The sequence below is a fragment of the Epinephelus fuscoguttatus genome, linkage group LG11 (assembly GCF_011397635.1).
Source record: "Epinephelus fuscoguttatus linkage group LG11, E.fuscoguttatus.final_Chr_v1".
NCBI lineage: Eukaryota > Metazoa > Chordata > Actinopteri > Perciformes > Serranidae > Epinephelus > Epinephelus fuscoguttatus.
Window position 1 is genome coordinate 30,688,458 of NC_064762.1, and position 23,514 is coordinate 30,711,971.

At 39.6% G+C, this 23,514-nt stretch overlaps 2 protein-coding genes and 1 pseudogene across 2 annotated transcripts; 1 reads left to right on the forward strand and 2 right to left on the reverse strand.

Moving 5' to 3' along the window:
* Positions 1–1,799: 1,799 nt before the first annotated feature.
* LOC125897592 (uncharacterized) lies at positions 1,800–4,702 on the reverse strand. The gene is made up of 9 exons (XM_049590989.1): positions 4,665–4,702; positions 4,452–4,534; positions 3,870–3,950; positions 3,628–3,782; positions 3,367–3,519; positions 3,027–3,251; positions 2,700–2,924; positions 2,428–2,594; positions 1,800–2,343 (listed from the first exon to the last, which is right to left on the reverse strand). Exons 4-9 carry the CDS (start codon positions 3,711–3,713, stop codon positions 2,225–2,227), a joined length of 975 nt encoding a protein of 324 aa, XP_049446946.1. The 5' UTR covers positions 3,714–3,782; positions 3,870–3,950; positions 4,452–4,534; positions 4,665–4,702; the 3' UTR covers positions 1,800–2,224.
* LOC125897593 (homeodomain-interacting protein kinase 1-like) lies at positions 3,875–17,733 on the reverse strand. Its single transcript, XM_049590990.1, has 9 exons — positions 17,691–17,733; positions 16,455–16,529; positions 8,669–8,794; positions 7,933–8,138; positions 6,079–6,270; positions 4,963–5,141; positions 4,665–4,788; positions 4,452–4,534; positions 3,875–3,950 (listed from the first exon to the last, which is right to left on the reverse strand). Exons 4-9 carry the CDS (start codon positions 8,119–8,121, stop codon positions 3,875–3,877), a joined length of 843 nt encoding a protein of 280 aa, XP_049446947.1. The 5' UTR covers positions 8,122–8,138; positions 8,669–8,794; positions 16,455–16,529; positions 17,691–17,733.
* Positions 15,207–19,862, forward strand: LOC125897594 (cytochrome P450 2K4-like; annotated as a pseudogene).
* The last annotated feature ends 3,652 nt before the right edge of the window (positions 19,863–23,514 follow it).

A 23,514-nucleotide genomic window follows, 5' to 3' on the forward strand; every position in this document is an offset into this window, starting at 1 on the left:
ACAATGACAAAAAAGTCCACAGCTTGCATCACCTTGAGAATCAAATGCTTCCACACTCCCTCTAAGAGGCAATCCGTTTATGGCCAGGAATTGTAACATGTTGAGAATAGCACCGATGTAATACCAATTTCTAGCTAGTTGGCCTTCATTCACAAGGGTGGAAATCTCCTGTCCTGAGTCAGCCCTCTTCTCTCTCTCTCGCCACTTTGCCGCACTTTCCATGTGTTCTTTACACTCCGCATGCTTGCGCAATCCTCCCTCTGCTGCGTGTTTCCAGTCACAATAGCAAGTTTTCATGAACACAGAATCTACAGTCCCAGGGGGGCAGCAAATATTTTGCCTAGGGTGCCAAATTGGTCAGGCATGGCCCTGGTGAGCTCTCTTTTATAAATCACATTCCAGATGCTGACCTGGCACTGCAGTGCTTTCTATCTGTTTTTAAATCCTTAGCAGATAAACACGCACCAGTTAAGAGACTGAAGAATTAAGAATAGATGTAACCCTTGGTTTAATTGTGATTTAGGTGAATTAATTTTACAAAAGAATAAAGCTTGGGTACAGGCTAGATCCACTGGTAGTGATGTGGACAGGCAAACTTTCAGACATCTTAAAATTAACGTACTTATATGGTTAAAGGGGTTAAATCAATTTACTATTTAAAAATCTGTCTGACTGTGGTTAACAACTCAGCAAAATTCTGGAATGTGGTTAAATCTCTTAAGGGCATTACTTCATCCTCCCTCTGTCAACATATTGTGCTGAACTCTAGGGTTGTGAATGATAAAAAGGAGATTTGTAATGCTTTTAATGATCATTTTATCAAATCAGGCTCTCTTTTTGATCAACTCAGTGGCATATATGACAAACCAGCACCTCATGATAATGTCTCTACTGTGCCAGAAGAAGAGGGGTCTTATTTTCAGATGATGTTTCTTTATCATTTAGACCACTTAATCATGTTGATCTGTATCACGCTTTGTGTAATTTCAAGTGCATAAAAAGCTCCTCGGGCACAAACCAGTTGGACGCCTGTCTCTTAAAGCTTGCTGCCCCTGTCATTGCTGCTACTTATTTGTTTTCACTGACTTTTTTCATCTCTTTATTGTAATTATATATTTGCATCCTTCTAGCCCATTGAATGTGAACTCAGGGCATTGCTGTAAAAGAGCTTCAGTCAATTTTCCCTGGAAAAACAATGGTTGGTGATGATGATGATGATGATGATGATGATGATGATTTGCAGTGGCAGAAGAAGTAACCAGATCTTTTACTAAAATAAAAGTAGCAATACCACAGTTTGGAAATACTCTGTTACAAGTAAACGTCCTGAATGATTTTGTTTCATTTTTCAAAGAACAAAAGTAGTAGCATCAAACTATACTTTCAGTATCAAAATTAAAAGTGCTCATTTTGCATAAATTCCCATTTCAGCATTTCCACTTATTTTACTTATGTGCTTGTACTACTGTATTTCTTCAGTGCATCAAGATTTTCACATTCTGTTTTTTCTACACATGCGGAGGAACCTCCTGCCAACTGTCACACCAAATCTGGGGTCAGTCAGAACTTGTATTTTGAAATTACATGAGTTCAGATGTGTTATCTCCCATTCGGTCTTGCTTTATTTTGGACTTTTTTTTTTAAACCAGTGATTACAGCATGCATCTTTTACAGTTGTGGTCCTTAAGTTAGCTGTTACTTACGGGTGAAAAGCACATTAGCTAATATTAATATTACTGTCAGCATCTGGAAGCCACCAAGGCTAACAACTTAGCAGGCTAGTGCGAGGGAGTGGAAAATTTCCACTTACTTAAACACGATCTCATATTGAAAGCACTAATATACAGGATGGAAAGCAGTATAAATATGTAAAGGTATGTGAGAGCTTAAGTGGTACAGGTGAGTGTACGCACAGTAGTGTGGCAGTAGGAAGTAAGAATGAGCTTGCAGCCATTGAGTAGTATTAGTCAATTAAAATTAAATTTATTTTGTTCAGTTCACCTGATTTGCCTGTGTTTGGAGTGTGGGAGGAAACCGGAGTACCCGGAGAAAACCCACGCAGTCACGGGGAGAACATGCCCACCTCACAGACAGGAAGAGGGCCAGGAGCTCCTGCTGTGAGGCCCCAGTGCTAACCACTGAGCCACCGTGCTGCCCTCAGAATGACCAGTGAAGGTTTTCATAGCACAACTCCTGAGCGTCATGCTAAAAAGAAAGAAAACCTTCACTGGTCATTCTCGTCGATGACGGCATTGTGGCAGGAGAAGGTCTTCCTCATCCAAGAGAAGAAGCGCCGGACACAGTTCTTCTTTTTCTTCTTCCTCTCCTGGGTCCTGGTGGTGCCTGAAAATGAAAGGACATTAAACACTGCAACCATCCTTCAAATGAACAAAAATTCAGACAGAAGAGGAGGTGACTGTTTCTTACCACATGAGGTGGAATCCTGACATATCCAAGCTGTTGTTTCTGGTCTGTGTTGGTCAGGGTGGATGCTGTTGGTGTCATCCTCTCTCAGAGCAGCAGTAGCAGGCAGGTCCTCACTTACAGAAGCCAATGCTGCATTTCTTGACTTCCTGTCAATGTCAGTCTGCCAACTAAACACACATGTAATGCACAGTTAGAGTATTATTCCTGTTATTGTCATGACATCTTGAAGGAAATATGTCAGCACCAGTTGTGACCAGAGGAAGTCATCTCACCTGACTGCACTCTCCTTGTCTTCTTCCAACTGCAGTGTGTTCTCTGGTGCAGCAGGCTGTACCAGGATCACACCTGATGGAAGGCGTGTGGGAGTTGCTGGACGATGTTGGTCAGGATGGATGCTGTTGGTGTCATCCTCTCTCGAAGCAGCAGTAGCAGGCAGCTCCTCGCTTACAGAAGCCAATATTGCTTTTCTTGACTTCCTGTCAATGCCAGTGTTCGAACTAAACACACACACACAAAGTTAGTGTATTATTTCTGTTATTGTCATGACATCTTAAAGGAATTATGTCAGCTCCAGTTGTGACCAGAGGCAGTCATCTTACCTTACTGCACTCTCCTCATCTTCTTCCAGCTGCAGTGTGTACTCTGGTGCAGCAGGCTGTACCAGGATCACACCTGATGGAAGACATGCAGGAGATGATGGATGATGTTGGTCAGGGTGGATGCTGTTGGTGTCATCCTCTCCTAGAGCAGCAATAGCAAGTAGTGCCTCGCTTACAGAAGCCAGTGCTATATTTCTTGTCCTCCTGTCAATGTTAGTCTGCAAACTAAACACACAAACACACACACAGTAAGTGTATTGTTCCTGTTGATGTCATCTTAAAAGAAATGTCTCTCTTATACCTGACAGGTATATTTTATGATCAGAGGAGATAATCTCACCTGATCTCCAGATCACGGTGCATCTTCTGGACGCCCTTGACATCTTTAGGACGAGCCATGATTGGACCGGTTGGAAGCTGTGTGGAAGCTGGGCTGAGGCTTCCATTTGTGCTTTTCTGTGTCTTTTTCATGGTCATCTCGATCCTGCTCTTGCTGGGTTGGAAAGAGGACACAGGACAATCAGCAGTTGTGCAACAATCACAAATCCAGTTGTTAAAGAAGCATCTCATGTCAGGACGAAACACACACACACACACTTACTTGGAGCTGTTGTGATCCTTGTCAATGAATGGGTGAGTGAGGACTTTCCTGGGAGTGATCCTCTCATTCTGATCCAGTTCTAACATGGCCTCCAGAAGATCAATGCACTGTCCTCGCTCAACTGCCTCTGCTTTGTTTTTAGACTCCAGACGAAGCTAGTTAAGGAAGCAATGGTCAAATACTATTAGTGAAGTCCTTGTTATTGATGAAAAGACACTTAAAGAAAGCGACGGTACACTTACGTGTTTCAGATCATCCAGAGAGGAATAACAGCTGAGAGTGCGGGGTCTGTGAGGGCATCGTCCCCAGAACTCCTGATGTGTCTAAAAGAAGGTTCAATGTATTGTATGAATGTTCCTCTTAAAGGGTAACTTCAATATTTTTCAACCTGGACCCTATCTTCCCAGGTTTTTGTGTCTAAATGACACATGGGAACAACCATTTTTGAAACTGGTCCAGTATTGTGCAAGACTGCTGCAGATGGCAGCCATAAAGCAGGCTACAATATCACCATGCAGGGCGTATTAACACTGTCAATTTCCATCCACTAAAGGTGCTCATTTTTCTAGGTGGCTGACAATATGGAAAGAATCCCGACAACTTCTAATAACAATCTGAGTCTGTAAACTGACGTTGCCCAAATGCCCTGAGTGGTAACATTGCCGCCTGTTTGGCCACTACCGGCTGCAGCCCTCTTGCTTAAAACTGGACCACTTTCAAAAATTCCCATTAACACTTCGACACAATAACATATGATTAAGTGTTAAATGTTGGGAGGTGTATATTCGTATCTTAATTAGAGATGAAGAACTTTATTGTGGTACCTTGAGCCTCCAGGATTTGGACTCAGTCCATTATTAAGAAGATGGTCTGGCGGCTGACCCAGGAATTTAACAATGGCATTAATCTGGTAAAAAAAACAGCATCACATCAAGACATGCAACAGGAACACTTCTTTTCTTTTCTCATGTAGATTGTACTGCTAATGAGAAGCAGTACTTGATATATGGACAATGGAGCTCTAGTGAATGACTTACTGCATCATACTCATATGCTAACGGGATCAGTTCATCACCGATGACCATGATAGCCAATGTGTAGCCCAGCGACCACATGTCAATGCCCTCAGAAAATGGAAGGCCTAAAATAATTTCTGGAGATCTGTAAGTGGAAGAAGAACATCACACAGAATAATGAACACTTGAAAAAATACAAACTTAACATATGGAGGAAACTTCTTCAGGGCAGGTGGGGGCTTAATATCTAGAACATGTGCATTTGGTAATTAAAATATTATCCAATGCAAATATCAAAATATATTTCTATATATCTTACCTGTTTATGGTCGGCACAGTCATGCCCTGTTTGGCTTTAGAGCTCAGCAAGGCCACGCCAAAGTCTATCAGCTTGACACTGAAGGGTCGTTTCCGGTGATTCACCATCATGATATTGTCTGCTTTTATATCATTATGGATCACTCCATTCCTCTTCAGGGCCTCCAGTGCTGTGGCCAGCTGCAAGTACAAGGTCAGAGAATGTAACTGCTGCATATTTGCTCAATGGTTGTGGGTCAGGTGCTTGAGTCAAGTATCCAAAGTGTGTATACTAAAAGAACGTTGTCTCTGGCTCGTAACATTATGTCCGACATCTCTTACATGTTACATGTAAGTAAGTATATCAGCTTTCACCACCACACAGAAGATTTAGACTCCCACAGGCTCAATTAAACAGGTTGAGGAACTCATTTGCTCCTCAGTCTATCAACCTATTAAATCAGAGTATGGCTTCCAAGTATCCTGGGTCAGACACTGAATGTAATGGGAATGATTTAATCGTTGCACTGCATCTACTTTTTGTAATGTCTGGTGCGATTTGTACCATTTGTTGTATGAATTTGTTTAGTTAAATGTTTTGTATCTATGTGTAACAGATTTTTTTCTGACAATAAAGCAAAATCAAAGTGTATGCAGGGGCATTAGTCGGATTTGAGGACATTTGGGGCTTAGCCTGTACCTCTGTCAGGGGGTCCGGAAAGCCCCCAGGAAGTCTGTGGCCTTTGAGGCCAATTTTACATAGCAGCCAAATGTGTAACTACAACATCTGGGTCCATCACCTGATGCTAAGGGGCTCAAAATGACTTTTTCCCATAGACTGACATTGTGAAAGAAACGTCTATAAATCAGTGGATACATTTTTTTGAGTGTCACAGCTACCACAAAATGACTTGTTTAAATAGCAAAGAGTTTAATAGACAGAGGAGCGCATGCATGGTGTTTGAAAAGCATAACCGCATTTTTACCGTAGTACAAAACAATTTGTAAATGGTTGGTAGGCCACCCAGGACCCTACTGAGGGCCAGATTTGGCCCACTCGCTGTGGGTTGAGAATCACTGTACTACAGTTTAAAGTGTTCAGTGCTGTGCTTTCTATCTGATGGTGCTCTGTTCATACCTGTTGGATGATGGCTCTGATGTCACTCAGTCGCATGGGGGCACAGTTGGTCTGCCGAATGTAATCCTCTAAGCTGATGTCCAACATCTCAAACACCAGCGCCCTTCCGTAGCTCGTGTCGAACCAGTCAAAGAACTTGACAATGTTGTACTGGTCGAGTTTGAGGCGCATCAACTTTTTCATGATGGAAATCTGGAGACACATGATGATTGTGACAGTGGTGGTTAATTACTGTATGTATGTTAACATGTATGAAAGTCAGAGAAAATCATATTGAAGATTTATGGGACAGTATTTAAATACAGAGCTTCATATTGTGGTGCTTTAAACTTACTACAGATAGATTTGTGTTTAAACGCAGTCCCAAATCAATCAATAAATCAATATGTTAGCAGTTTTACATGGAGACGTAGGAAGAACAAAGTGGTCATTTTGTGGTTGTATTTAAATAAAAGTAGCTATAGATGAATTCGGCGAGCGATTTGTGTATGCTGCCATCTTGCGGCGGCGCCATTGCTGCGGTGACGTGTCAGTCATCAATTCATTATGCTGTCATTGTGAACTGACTCTCTACAGTGACAGCATCATGAATAGCTGGATTGATGATGTTAGACAGTGGCCTCCGGTAAGCAAGCTAGCAGCGTGACATTTAATCATTATGGACAGGCTACGTGACTAAAAACAACAACAACAACACGTGGTTGTGTTTTGTTTTAGGTATTCAAGAATATTTTATTGATCGCCTGGCCTCCGATGACCAGAAAAACGGCAATTACAGGTCTCTGATTGAGGGTCACAATTACCAGAGCTCCGGATGGGTCAGGCAAATTTTACACCACCTTTTAGACGACCATCACATCATATTGAAGGCGATCATATTGAAGGCGATCAATATTGATCGCCTTCAATATGATGTGATGGTCACGTAGCCTGTCCATAATGATTAAATGTCATGCTGCTAGCTTGCTAACGTCAGCACACGTAATGTATGCTAACGTTATATTACACAGTGTTTAATGATGCAGTCTGTTATCTCCCTATTACTCTAATCTTTCCTGCTTATCGCTCAAACAAATGATTAATTTCTATAATAATATCTGCACTCATTTAAGATACCTTCATCAGTTACTGGAGGCCACTGTCTAACATCATCAATCCAGCTATTCATGATGCTGTCACTGTAGAGAGTCAGTTCACAATGATAGCATAATGAATTGATGACTGAGACATGTCACCGCAGCAATGGCGGCATACACAAGTGGCTTGCCGAATTCGTCTGTACCACAGTGTAAAAATACTGATTTACTGATTAATATTGGCATCATATCCTTAAAGTATACTGAAAGTAAAAGTAGGGTATTTTTTCCAGAATAATAAATATTATATCACTGTTTTTTAATAATGATACATTAATGTGCTGATTTCTTTAATGAGGCAGGTGGTACAGTTGCAGCTAAGGTCAATTGCTCTACATACTGCTGGGTAATTTAATCTACAATTATATACCCTTATTTATTAATTGATTATATTTTGTATGAGTAATCCAAATCTGAAAGGTAACTTGTTGTCAAATAAATGGAGTGCAGTACAAAGTACTGAATTTGCTTCTGAAATGCAGTGCATACTTAAGTAAAGTACTGTACTTTGTACTTTGCACCACTGATATATACACAGTAAATATTTGTTGGTAGCTCCACCTAATAATGTATTATTTAATAGCACCAACTAATTTTGCACTTCACTAAATAAAACTCAGGTCAATACTAAATGTACCTCTTATTATATATTCATGCATATAATATACACAATCTCTCTTTTACCGCTGTGAATATCAAAATCACTAAATGTTCTTACCTCCCTGTCCTCCTCGTCTGGGTATAAGGGGACCTTTACAGCTACGACTTGTCTTGAGTCCGTCTTCCAGCATTTCACCACCTTCCCGAAACCACCCTCTCCCAGAACCTTCACAAACTTGTACTGGCTGGGAAATTTAATGGCGTTACGGCCAGAGAATGATGGTGAACTGAAGTCGTTTTCGTCCATTTTGTCTCCTCACAAAGCTGAAAACAAAAAGGGAAAACTGACTGTTATTCTCTTTAATGGACCATAAAAATGTCCATGTCTTTATTTCTTCTTCCATCCACTAGTTTAAATCCTGTCATGGATTGTACAGAGCATGCAAAACACTGCCTTGGGTCTGCATCATGTCTTAAACTCATGTTCCATACTTTACACCTGTCTCTTCAAAACCGTGCATTTCCAGCAGCTGTTGGCATTCAGTATTGGGGAGTAACTAGTTACATGTTATTCACAACAAAATAAATGTAACTGCAATCAGTTCTAGTTACTGAGAAAAATGTGTAAATAAATTAGTTCCTGTGGGTGTGGGTGATTACAAAGGAGTTACCCATACACGTGCTTTTGTTGCCTAAACCTAACCATGTTTTTGTGGCCTAACCCTAACCAAGTATTTTTGTTGCCTAACTTAAACCCAACCATGTGATTTTGTTGCCTAAGCCTAAAGTTTCATTTTGAAACTTAGTGTAACTAGTTACATGTTAATAAAAAAGAGAAGGAAAAAGTGACTTACTTATATCACAGAAGCTTGTTTACAGTCCACTTCTTGCGATCACTCGGTTGAAATGTTTGGATAACTTCAAGCGTGTTGTCTGTTCGACTGCTCTCAGTAAAATGAAAAGATTCCATGCAGTGGGTCCTATTTTAAAAAAAAAATAGTTCTAAAATCATGTCAGCAGAGGATGACATCAGGAGTCAGCTTTTAAATGTAAACAGAATGCACTGAAACTACCCTAGATCCACATGGCACTTTAACAGAATTTTAAAAAAAATCACTCATGAGTTGGATATTGATGATCAATATAACATGTAGAGACACTGTCGTGTGTGCTGAAGTTTCTCAGGTGATCAAGTGTAAATATATGTATCTTTTATCTGAACAAGTATTTATCCATTAAACTGTATGTTTATATCCACCATCAGTCTCTGAGACACTGAGGCCTGTGGACACACACACACACACACACACACACACACACACACACACAGGAGGGGTATGTTGTGTATCTTTGTGAAAACTAGATGCAGATTAAAACTCTTGCCAAATTCTGTATTTTTTTTCTTTTTGCCATCTAATTTCATGAAAGAAGTGATAGCTGTTCTGTGGCAAATATGACGCTATTATATCTAAAAAAAGAAGTGGTTTAGTTATTTTTCCAAAAAAATCAAACTCAACTGGAGGCACGTGGTAGAAATGGCGCTTTCATTCCTTTCACATGCACATGAAAATATTTGCACAATTGAAGTGCAGTTGGTAATAAATGAGGCCGTCATCCACTAGTCACAGAAAAGAGGTGTGTATTAGGCTTACATGATCCCTGTCATGAGTTGTAAAAACTCATAAACTCATGTCTGTCAAACATAGACTAAGACTGAGATGCCCATATAAAACATAATTTAATCTGGAAGTAGATGGCTTATCAACTTGCTAGCACTCTAGCTAGCTAAGGCTGTCTGCTTATTAACTCCTTGGTCACAACAGACTGTAGTAAATGAAGGCTTATTTTAAAAAGACCAATGCAAGTAAACATGTTCTTTGTTTATGTAATGTATTGACATTTAGTTCCTGTCTGCATCCAGGCCCGGGAAAATGAAAGGCTTGCTAACATTAGCCTGCTAGCTATGTTAGCGGTGCTAGTTATATTAGCTATAGCTAATGCTGGCAGCCAAAAACAAGCATCTATGATCCATTGTCCATTTGATAATCTCAACACATTTTCTTGCAGTGGCCTTTCTAATTTAAGCAGTGGTGAAAGTTACTAGCCTATATTATGTTATGATCAAGGAGTTGACAAGTAGCCAGCATTAGCTTACTGTTTATAAGTTGTCTCATAGATATATATACTTAGATGCCGCACCCTGGCTTGTGGGATGCGTCAGTACCACCGCCATCTTGCCTAGGTGCTCTGACCGGTTCAGACCCATGTCAGACTCGGCAAAAATGCCACATTTTCGCTCTACATTTGGGTGTACGAACGAGAGAAGTGTTAAAACCAAGCAGAAGGGAATAACATTCCACAGGTAAGAAGTTGTTTTACAATATTTTACTGTTAGGAACATGTTTAATGAGATATATATCTCAAAAAGTGATCCTTCTTTTAAGCTAATCAAGTAAAGTAACTGTCCTGATCTGGTCCTAATGCCAAATTAAGCTAACGCTATGTCACACAACTTAAAGAAAAAAGGTTAACATTTACATAATACTTATAAAATTATGATGCTTTGTCAAACAGCTATGTCGCTGTATGTGTTATTCCAAATTGGGGTTCACTATCTGTTTCATGGCACCAATGTGACATAATGAGTATAACGTTAGTAGTTAACTTGTGGCCTGAATTGTAACTACAAATGATGTGGAACTGCGTTCTGACACTTATTTTGTGTGTAGTTTCCCAAAAAACACAGATAGGAGACGGGCCCCACTGAGCAAGCAACGTCTGTGGACGTCCAAGTCTAGTTGATATCATGTCCACAGACGTGATATCAGACTTCGACAGGACTGGGCAGACTCCTAAAAATAATACTAGCTACTGTACACTGTTTTTTATAAATATGACCTAATAATGCAAACAGTTCTGTGTCCAGGCTCCCATGAGCACTGTGGTGTTATACATATGAGATTAAAGAAAAATGTTGTGTAAACATGCAGCTCTAAGTCATTTATTTTCACTTGTACAAAACCAACATTTGTTAATCAGAATGTGTAACTACACTGCAGCTTGGCACAACCCTGCTGATACACTATTTTTTGCACATTGTGTGAAATGTGAATAAACATTTATAGGCAAAATTAATAATTAAATGACATCGTGGTGGGCATTGTACATCTAGTAAGAAAAAGAATATCTATTACATGGGGAAAGTTTAGTTTAAATGTGTTGTATAACTATTACTGTTACTTTTTCTACATAAGATCAAATATTTTGGTATGAAAAGCTGCATTTTTTATTTAACCAAGTATCCTGTATCATAACTACATGTCTAACAATTGTAACAAACCAAACCGCATGAAAATTGGTTGAGAATTCAGCGAGTAATGATGATTTTAATCATAAATAATCTCCTGCCTCAATAGACATACATGCATTAGGCGGCGCGGCTCCACCTGGGCAAGATGGCGGCCGCGTTGACGTATCGCTCCAATGAGGAGCACCGTTGAATGCGGCATCTACGTATATATATCTATCAAGTTGTCTAATGTTGCATCCACATTAAATTAAATTATAAAGGGACATCTTAACAAGCATGTAATCATGGAGAATGAGCTGAATTCATGCTACAAATGTGTGAATTTTTTACAATTCCTCATGACAATAATTTTCCACCAGGTAAGTAAAGCCCACGTAAACCTAACACTCAATCCTCTATTGAGCATCCAGCAGTGATACAGCCTAAATACCCAGATATAATATAATAATAAACTGTAGACGAAGCTTTTTTCTACATGTAGATCATAAACCAAATAATATAAAAATGACTCATGCATTTGGTTAAGAAGTATAATTCTTAGAGCTGTCTCAGACCATCCATATGTAGGCTACAAATGATAAAGGCCTGGCTGTCTTAGAAAATGTATTATAGTATCATAAACCTTTTAATTAGCATATTAAAACCATAATTATTTAAAAAGGCTTAATAGACAATATTTAAAAACATTAATTTACTAATGCATTGATCACGTGCATTATAGGCTATAACTTTAAAATTGACATCCTTTCATCCTCATCACATAGTTCAATGTGATTCAAGAATGAAAATGAAGTGTCTCAGTTTTTATTTTATAGAAGTTGTGTAAAGCTTCATTTGTAGCTGACTGGTTAGTTGGTAGCCTTTTAATAGGCATGCAGGGTAGATACAAGGTTCTGATGATTACCACCAAGCAGCGATGGCATATCTAACCTAGATGGAAGATGTTGCAGTCCATGCCTTCAGGAGAGAGCACATCAGACCGACATGTATGAAGAGAGTGACGAACAGCTTGTCAGCTGTTTGACACTGGTGTGTCAGGGCCTCGCAGTTTTCCTCATTTGCTTGAACACATTTGTCCATTTTGTTTGCAAAATACCGTCACACTTACAACACATTAAAAACATGCAACATAAGCAAATGTTTCCATCAATCAACACAACTTGTGGTCAAATGAATATATTCTTTTAATCATTCATTACACAATGGACAACAAAATACAACATACAGCTATCAATACAAACCAATTCAACTGTGGTAATGTTTGCTGTACGCCGTCGCCATTTGTTGATACTTTGTATGGTATGTGCACAAAAAAAGGCAAGCAAGAATATTGCAGCATGAAAACAGAGCCTTTAATTTTATTTTGAGATGCCTTTGTAAAATACAATAAAAAAACAAGATGAAAATATATTTTCAAGAAAGGTGTTTTTCATTCATATTATTCCTGTGTCACTGTCATTGACTGTCATTGACCTCCAAGAAGCACCTAGACTAGACAACTGGTAATTCATTACACATATCATGAAACACAGTACTACAGGGGTGCCATCATATATTGTAATGACAATGCCCTTAAAGTTAAACATTGGCCCAGTCAGCAAAGCCTACACATATGTGAGGAGGTCTATGAGCGCCAAGGATTAAGAGGGAAGCTCAGTCAGAGTAAGAAAACCCTTCCATGTTAAGAAAGGAATGTCATGTCTGTAGACCTGCCAGGGTGATACAGAAAGTTGGCTCAAGTTTACTGGAGGATGGACATATATCCGCCTGAGAACTTTTGTTTAGTATGCATTTTTAATTTCTCCTAGCTATTTAGGATTAGTTGTACCGGAAAAGTATAAAAAAACAAAACATTGTCATTGATAACTAAGTCCCAATGTCCTCAAACGAGATGTTTTCAAAAGAGTAGCTTACTTCCAAATTAACAGTGTCTTAGCTTGTTACTACACATTTGTCGCCATATCAAACATTATTAATCATAAAAAGCAAGTTTCAGTCATAAAATGTGATCAGGTTTTGGACCTTGTCCATTTTTGTGTCGGGATCGGCTGCAGACTGACTTGGCAGAGATGGCTGCCATCTTGTTTTTACATGGATTGGTGTATTATGCTCTTACTACCACTAGATGGCACAAGAAAGTGCCCACAAATGAAGACAACAGGTCTAAGTTAGGTAGAATAAAGTGTTAGGTCAAGTAAACCCAAAAGGTTCCCTGCTGTTCGTAAAGTGAGTGATGGACGGTAGTGTTGTCTGCAACAATCAGCCTATAATAATACTGTTATTAAAAGAAGACTTTTGGTAATATCATATGAGATGAGGAAAGGATTTAAGTTTGCATTGCTTTAAAGCCAAGTTATCAAATAATTTAAGTGACTGTGTATTAACCTTTATTTTACCTTGTAAGCTTCCTAAACAAAGGGGGGTAAATATGTTTGATATTCAGTGACTGTTTACCCAAGAGGCTGCTGCAGACCACAGGTGTCATACTGCATCTTAAAAAGAAACAGAGAAGAAGAAGCAGTAAAGTTCTCGTGTAACATTCATGAAAGTTTATGGATTGCGCCATCAGACTTTTAAATGACAGGAAAGGGTAGCTGTGCAATAACATGCCACTATGCACTTTATTACAGTGCAATACCACAGCATTATGCACCTTACTAGAGTGATGTCCTAGTCCTGTTTTTATAGATTATCGATTGGTTTTAGTAGTGATTGCTTCTAGACTTGGTTTTAAGGTGCTGTTGTTGGTTTTTTTTTTTTTTTTTTTCATTTTGGTGGAGCTTCGCAGACTAAAGATTTCACATGTATGTACCCAGTGCTACTAAGTGACTAATAAAGACAGAAAAAAGATGGCGCAGAGGTAGGAGGAGGTGCGTGGAGCAGCGTTGAAAACAATTTCACAAACAAAACCCAATAACATGAAAATGACAAATCTTTAAGCCCGTGGATTAAAGAGAAGAATAGGCTGCTAGACCGTTATTATTTTGTGTAAAATCAAGCACTCTGGAGCCAATTTCGGCCGATTACAGCATTGATTCCTTTGTTGGCTCGTTTCTACACCTGCTGGCCTGCAATATGAGCTCCCCCAACGCCAAGACAGACGCCAGTACTCCGGCCTGCGGCTTGGGATGGGATACACCTGCGGAGGTGATCGCCATGGAGTCAATTCATGCAAGCGAGGATTGCCGAGTCATTCGGAAAACAAAATGGCTATCTAGCAGTGAGTTACTTCAAAGGCCTGAACTTACAGACACGGAATATAGTCTCATTGTACTGATTGAAGAAAAGATGTGCCTGTTGGATAAGCTTAACAAGCTGGATATTTTGGACACACTGCAAGCGGAGATAAAGGAGTTGAAGGACACAATCTGTGCTGTAAAAAGTGATAATGAGAAGCTGAGAGGTGGATATCAGCGCATGGAGCAAGAAATTTTACTGCTCAAAAAGGAAAATGAATCACTGATTGAGACTGTAACGGATCTACAGGTCAGATCGATGGGTGATAAGTTAATTATCACCGGCGTAGCTGAAACTCTGAATGAAAACGTGGAAGAGCAGGTGCGGACCTTTTTCCAAAAGCAGCTCGAGCTGAAGAAAGAAGAGGCAGAGGAGATAACCTTCGTCCGGGTGCATCGGATGGGGAAAAAAAGAACTTTTGGAGAAGCGGCCGCCCCCACAACAAGCTCACCGAGGCCGATCATCATAAGTTTAACAGGTTTGAACATTGCCAGCAGATAAAATACCTGGGTCCAAAGCTAAGAGGTGAGCCTTTTGGTATCTCTGAACAGTAGGCCTATCCAAAAGTGGTGATGGAGAGTACTTCTGCCACTGTATCACCAGGAGAAAAAAAGGGGAGTAAAGTGAAGCTGGTTGCTGACAGACTCTATGTGAATAATAAACTGTTTGTGGATCCAAAGATGACCCCCTGGGTTACTAAAACACGTTAATCGTCATGCGCACCGATTAATATCATTACATGAGAATAATGAACTAAATAGGCTTTAGCCCACTGGACTTTATAGGACTTTATTGGACTAGAGTTTTTTTCTTTTTTATGTTAAAGAAGCTTTGGATACTATTAGATGATTGAATTTAGCCAAGGACATGGTAAGGAAAGATATTTTCCCCTTTTCTTATTCTGTTCAGCCTTCAACCCTCAGCTGTGTATTTAACATATTTTGTTGAACCATTTCATCTCAGGTGTTACATGGTCCAATGGTGAAATATGGAAAGAGATGAGGCGCTTTGTTGTGATGAACCTGAAAGACTTTGGGATGGGCAAGAAGGCGTGTGAGGACAAAATCATTGAGGAGTGTCACTGACTCATTGAAGTGCTTAAGAAATTCAAAGGTAAATGTCTTATTATAACATAATCAATGTGTGAGCAAGATTTTCTGTAAAATATAAAAGAAATAATTTCCATTTTCTTTTTTCCCTTGTTGAAGGAGAAGCTCTCGATACGACCCAACCAATACATTATGCAGTCTCCAATATTATATGCTCCATGGTCTATGGCAACAGATTTGAATACGACGATCCACAGTTTACATACATGTTGGAATGCATGAGCACACGGGTTAAACTTGCAGGCTCCCCTTCAATACAGGCATCATATTTTTGTGAAACCTCTACCTTCAGTGTTGTGACTGAAATCTAAATTACACAAAGCCTTTTGCCCTTGAAATGAAGAAATTGTTTCTCTGGCCTAATAAAATCTGTGTTAAATGTGATTATAATAATAATAAGAAGAAGAATATTATAATAATATATAATATATATATATAATATTTAATATTATTAAATAATATTATATATATAATATTTAATATTATTAAATAATATTATATATATAATATTTCTGCTGTAATATTATAATAATATATAATATAATAATAATATTTTGTATTATAATAATAATACAAATATCTCCTTTAACAGGTGTACAATCTGTTCCCGTGGTTCTTCAAATGGGTTGCTAACAGGAAGGAATTCCACCAAATGAATGTTTTTAACAGAAAACAGAACTTAGAAATATTCAATAGTTTGAAAAAGACCCTCAATCCACAGATGTGCAGAGGCTTGGTGGATGCCTTTCTGGTCCGAAAGCAAAATCTAAAGGTTGGAAAACATATCTATCAGAATTGATATTTTAGTTTATGAAGCTGAGGGATAGTGGGACTCTGTGTTAATGTTGCATTGAATATACACAGCATTCAAGTGTGTCACATTCTTCAGCAACCACATCTGTAAGTAAAAGTTATAACAGTTTACAAGCATGAATATACACTAAATACCTTATTTGTCATCACAAGAAAAAATGCGGGCCTTACCTGAAACCCAGATGAGCTTGGCTTGCTTCTCAGCCATCACTCCACTCCTTCCCCGTCATGTCGCACATATGTGAGCTGCAATCAAATTCCATACTGTCTGACAACGCACACATTACAGTAATAACAATAATATCTATATACTAGTCCATACCCATTGAGTGCACAGTTGCTCACACACAGCTTCACATGGTATGTGTTTGGGATACAGGTCATAGGAAATTGCATATTAAATAACCAACGGAACCCATTAAGAAGAGCAATGTATTCAGACAGAGTGTTTGTGAATTTGTCATCCATGAGACACAGAGACGGGCCAACATTGCACCCATGGGACTTCCTCACAAAGCTACCAAAGATGTAACTTTCCAGGGTCATTTCATTAAGAAGGTGCAACTGAACAAAACACATAACATGTCCTCTATACTCCTCTTCAATCACCTGTCTCTCTGTTTGTCAGTGTTAGGCCCTGATCACACAGAAAGCATTTTAGCAGCTGGAGGCAGCTTTTTCTAATAGATTTGAATGAGAATGACACATCTTTGCCCTTCGTTTTTGCATTGCGACACGCTTAACATTTCTGTGCTCTAGGCGCCTGGTATTTTTGCCAAAGTGCTCTGAATTCTACTTGAAAAAACTTCAACTCAGAGCGGAAAATGCCCCACGTCAGCTCCTTTTTCATCATCTTTTTTTTCCATTGTCCAAAGAGATGATTTGAGAGGCGGTGGATTTTCTGTAGTGGTCATGTTGCTGGCCTCAGGCCTAGGGGAACCTAGGCCAGTAGCAAACACAATACCTGTATTTCTGTATGTATAAACAAAGAGGTTCAAAACTTTAGCTTGCGTTCAGCCCGGCTGCAGGAATTATTATGCATCCTTAACATAGGAAATACTTGACAAAATATACAACATGACTTAATGGTCCTTTAAAGTCAGCAACACACATCTACAGGAAAATAGTTATTATTAGTTAATTACGTTGCACTTTATGTATCTTTACATTAGTAACAAAACAAACCCCTTGTGCGTGTCTCATTAGCATTTCTTTGTGCTGTGTACATTACCTTGCCCATTAGCAACAGGGCTGCTAGCCTAGCATGATCGTGTAAATATCTCTATTTCAACAAGTCACCGCAAAACCACTCAACTCTACACACTGCGCATTATTGCTGAATCTTCACAACACTCTTATCCCTTATACTGGGGCACATGTTTGTGCCACTGAGGAATATTAACCCACCTGTTTGTATAAACAAAGATGCACAAAACTTAGGCTTTCGTTCATCTCGACTGCACTAGTGATGTGACGTTCGTGAACGAGCCGAGTCTTTGAACCAGCTCTTTGAAGTGAACGAGTGAACCGGCTCTTTAGAGTGAACGAGCCAGTTCGTAATTCACGTTGTGTTGATGACCCCCCTCGGTTAGAAACGAAAGGTAGGAAGCTAACCAACTATCAGCACTTGCTTGTATTGGCAGGCTTGTTGTTTATAAAGGGCGTTACTATGGCTACACCAAACTTGATATGTGCAGGGTCTATTCTGGGTCCACGTTACAATTTCCAGATTATGTGGTGTGATAAATCAGCAATGCGATTCGTCGTTGAACCCACTAACACCCGCCCTCCACACACACACACACACACACACACACAGCGCAACACCCCCCCCCCCCCCCAAAAAAAAACCAAACAAAAAACGAACGAACGAACTGCATCTTTGAACCGGCTCTTCAAAGTGAACGAGAGCCAAAGAACCGGCTCTCACAAGTGAACGAGAAATCCCATCACTAGACTGCACCATCTAGTGACCTGTCTAGGTATTACACCAACACAGTAAAGAAGTAAAGTACAATGAAAATGCAGTACATTACTATTTTAGACACAATAAAAAATAATTTAAAGGGGTGTCTGTTTTTAAACACATTGAACTTATTATTTTGGCCATGAACTGTGCCATAGCCTCATATGAACTGTACTTTAGTCCCAATAACTTTTTAAACACATTTAACTTATGTCATTTTTTTAAAAAAAATCCTGTAACACATTTTAACCCTTTACACTCTCTGAATACTTATGTCTGATTTTTTAATCCTTAACAGTCACAACATGTTTATAGTTGGTAAACAACAGAGGAAAAACTGGTGGTAGTGGTTGCTTGATACCCAGAGCTATACGGCCCGACGATAGCCAGCAGGTTGTCAAACTGCCCCCACGTTCTCCTAAAATATGCCTGGAAACAGCCATTATCAAGGCGAAGCTCCTGGACCAGCTGGTGGTACTCCCCATGACCCACCCTCTTCATTAACGTCTGGTGTACCCACACAGATCTCTGTTTCCCTGTGCCCAAAAAAACGATTTGCTGACAGCCTCTCACCCTCAACCATCTGCCGGAACATTTTAGGAATGAGATATTAATTACTGTCAAATAATTAGACAGTAGATTGATTACATGGGAAGGTTAGAATAAGGAGCTGAGTCCGTGGTTGCCTGGCAACAATAAAAAGGTGTAGCAAGCTTTTTTTTTCACTAATGGAATTCAATTAAAGAAAAAAGGCAGAGCGGCGCGCCTCGTGTTTTATAACCTGCAAAATGCTTTTTGTGTGGACCTTAGTACACACACACTTCACTGATAAACCAGAGAAGTAAATAGTGACACTGAGCTTCATGATCTCTCACACGCTCTCTTTCTCTCTCCATACAAATTGTTGTGTTGTACACATGTAGCGTAGTTTAAACGTTTTTATCTACTTTTGTTTGTTTGTTTTTTCCCTTACTTTTGCATCCTTGTATTTCCACTCATCTGTGGTGTAGGGTTATTTGGGGGCGGGGGCGTTGATGGTGGGCCATTTGTAGATACCCCAGAAAATCTCCCTCTTTTTCACAAAGTTGGCAGGTATGGAATATTATCACCTATCATTTCTCTGTTACCCACAGGGGACCACGGTGTGTCCTCTCTTGGCATCTGTCCTGTATGATGAGAGTGAGTGGGAGAACCCACACAGCTTTTATCCCGCTCACTTCCTGGACAAAGATGGGAAGTTTGTCAAGCGAGAAGCCTTCATGGCTTTTTCTGCAGGTTTGTGACATGAGGTATTACATCTTGGTCATTGTTAGTTTACTGGCAGTTGACCCGAAGCTCTTCCTTCGCTCTCTCCTGCAGGTCGCAGAGTTTGTCCCGGAGAGAGTCTGGCCAGGATGGAGCTCTTCATCCTCTTTGTCACCCTCCTGCAGCACTTTCGTTTCACTCCTCCTCCTGGAGTTTCAGAAGATGAACTGGATCTTAATCCACCTGGGAGCTTGACCCGCTACCCTACACGTCATAAACTATGTGCTGTATGTCTGTAAATTCTCAAATAGTGGGCAGAGCCTAGGGATGCATGATATATATATTAGGCCGATAAATTATCCGCCAATAATGGGACATTTTTATAATTGTACATTATTACGATAATGAACATAATAGTCAATAAATAGCACTGATAATGCAAAGCCAGACTGCTTTCATTGACTTAACAAGGGCAGCATCTACACACCCTGTCCCTGACACAGTAGGCAGCAGTACATGTACCTTTAAACTTGGCTTGCGAGCTGCCAATAAACACAGGGAACAACAACAGCATGCAGTCGAGAGGGTAAAACATGTTGCAGTGTGGACAGCATTTACAGAGGACAACAACAGGACTGCGCGGAGGGTCTGATGCGACTGCTCGACACAGGTTAGACACAGCACTTGAGGACCATCTCCAGAGTGTTAGCACAAGCTAATTAGCAGCCGTGGCTTACATCCAATACTTGACTTAGTTGTTAAACTTAATACTGAGATGCTACAGTTATCGATTATTTGTATCATTACCTGGCACCCCAGTCTGGAGCAGATCTCTCTCTGTCTCAGCAGAGCGTTAATTTGCGAGATGAATTAATACCGCATTGCTATTCTACTTTGTAATTGTAAGCTAGTCTATCGTGGTGATGGTGAGAAGATGCCTGAGTGTGTTTATGAAAATGCAGCATGACGATACAAACATTTCATACACCAGATGTAACACGGACCCTTCGGATGCACATACACTACATACTTTACTGATGCACCAGAGAATCCATAATTTCATAATTTCCTCCTTCTTACTGTTAACTACAGATTTAATACTGATAAAAAGTCATTTTACTTTCACATCCTTGTATTTATTATGTTCATCTGTAGTGTAGGGTTATATGGGGACAGGCCATTTGATAATAACCCAGAAAATCTCCCTTTTTTCACAGCCTAATGTTGGCAGGTACAGAAGAGTCACAGCTGTTTTTGATTTATGATGAAATAGAGTGGCTAAGACCAAAATAGTGATGATTGCTCATTTTCAGAGAATTTGGCTTTTCCCTGCCTGGCTTATGGCCATGTGTGAACCTGTCCTAACACCACCCTAAACGTTCGTTTTCAAAGCCAAGAAAATCACCAAGTGGTCAGTGGTGTTCGTTGATGTTCTGACATAAAAATTGTAGCAAACTGTGGTTTTCATCCGTGTTTTTTCTATTCGTCTCAACTGTGGAACTATTTTTTCAGCAGCCTCACACCCGTGTGTAAACTTCCACTTGATCGTTTGTTTGACCCTGAAGCGTTATACACTCCAGCCCACTTGATGGCGATAATGCTCCTTTACGTAGGTGTCGCCAACCGGCAGGAAACCATTGCAATGTAATGGGACACAGAGAAGAAGCAGAAGAAGAAGGCTGGCGTTGTGTTCAAAGGCATTGTACTGCGAAGGTTGTTTACAAGCGAGTAGTCCATTGTGCAGTTCTTTAAACTTATTACGAAACTTTTTCATTCTTCCTCCAGGAGCACACACAACACTGTCGAGCCGGCACTTTCACTGAACTAAAAGACTACAATGACTACAACCTTGTCATAAACAACCCCCTTTCCGTTTCCGGTGGCGGATTACTACCAACGGACAATGAGGCTTCTATAGAAAACCAATGGATTAGACAAAATGTCAAATAAATCATCACGGAAACCACAGTTTGCTACGATTTTTATGTCAGAACATCAACGAACACCACTGAACACTTGGTGAGTTTCATGGCTTTGAAAACGAATGTTTAGGGTGGTTTTAGGACAGGTTCACACATGGCCATAGGCAGCACTGTGAAGCCAGGCAGGGGAAAGCCAAATTCTCCAAAAATGAGCAATCGTCACTATTTTGGTTTTAGCCACTCTATTTCATCATAAACAATCCAGAAATGGGGCTCAAAGTGCAAAATACCAGACTTCTCCTTTAAGGTATCATGTCAACACTATGATGGCCGGCTTTTCAAAAGTAGCCTTTTAGAACAATTATAAACACTTTTGACTTTGAGTGAACAAGTGTTGAGGTCAGTGCGATTTAACATGGTGAATATGTTCAATACCACTGATGAAATCAAGAATATGTATGTTAAACTGCTGCTTTAATTTCAGGTTTCATACTGATTTGTAGAGCACAATATTATACAAAAGCAAATCAGGAAGGCTTGTGTCCCAGCAATGGACAGAGCAAAAGCTTTGAAAAAGCTATTTTGTTACTTGTGGTGCAGACTGCTGATGTAATATTTTGTATTGTTTGAATAACCCTCAATATATATACAGTAAACATCCACAATAAAGTTCAAAATGTCGCACCGATCCATGTGTCAGACAGAAGCTCCTTCTGAGCCTCACTTATGAACAAGACCCTGAGATAACTGAAGTCCATTATTTGGTGCAGCAAACTTCCTGTCATCCTGACCCATCATACTATAGCCACAGACTTTGATGTGTCCAACTATTTCACACTTGACTGCTAACTGACTGGACTGTGTGCTGAAGGTCACAGTTTGATGAAACCAACAGAAACACCTGACAAAAAACACAGACGCAACACTAAATGTAGGGATTCTTTCCTTGAAATTAAACTTGCGTGGTTTCCTCTGCCGCTCCAAGTGATGATGCTCAACACTGAGTATGTTTACATGAACACTAATATTCCACTAATATTCCAAATATGACATTATTTGCATGGATATTCCATGCACCCAGAGTTATTTTGAGAGATGTATTTTAAGATCAGCTATAAGAGTCAAACTTACAATTTCTTGGATAAAACAAAATCAGAGACAATAACCAACCAAACTCACCAACAATGTGCTCACATTTCAGAAGCTTTGTTGTGAATAATTGAGATTCAAAATCTAACAGTTACTGACGTTTTAGTATTGATCTGGTCAGATTTCATCAAATTTACAGCTATAGTTTGGTTCAATATCTGATGTTTTTTCAGCTCTGGTTTGGGTCTAAATTTTCTGATATTAAAACCCCAATTTGGTTTGAAGTGTGGTATTTTAGCCCTGCGTGAAAGGTGACTGCTGGAGGCTGGTGAAGAAGATGAAGAGCTCACTAACTGACAGGACAAGCCACGAGTAACCTTTCCTTGACAAACTTTTCAAAAGTGTGTGTAAAAATGTCTTTAGTGAAGTAGATGGAGACAGTTTTAATTTCAGAATACATACAACTTATTTACTTGTTTTTTTGTTTTTTTTTTAAAGAAAGGAGCATCAGAGATAATGCTGGATGAAAGGTGACAGAGAGCAAAGCTTAAACCCTCTATAAAACCTATGATGACTTTTGCCCTTAATGTATTTGAATCACTGGGGTAAGTTATCTACAAGGGTTTACAATAAAAAAAATACACAAATAATGGTGACTTTGTGTAAATACATGCAGTTTTGTTGTTTGTACACAGGGTGGTGCACTAGTGCAGGAAAATGCAGGTAGTATAGGCAAGGCGCAGGTGATGAGCAGCAAGTGTGTGACAGGGTAAGCAAACCGGTTTTTGACTGTGTTAACAGCATGAAGAGTTTGTTGCGTGGAAACTGGAACTGATGGATGGAAACTTGGACACAGAACTATTGAATGGACACTAACCTGTGTTCGACTCAGAAACTGTGGAGATTAACATATGTTCTATTTGTGTAGTTGAGCACGACTGAAAATAAATGGGTCGTTGCACTCAAAGAAACCAGATGAATTGGTGAACATGTGTCCGAAAAGTTCTCC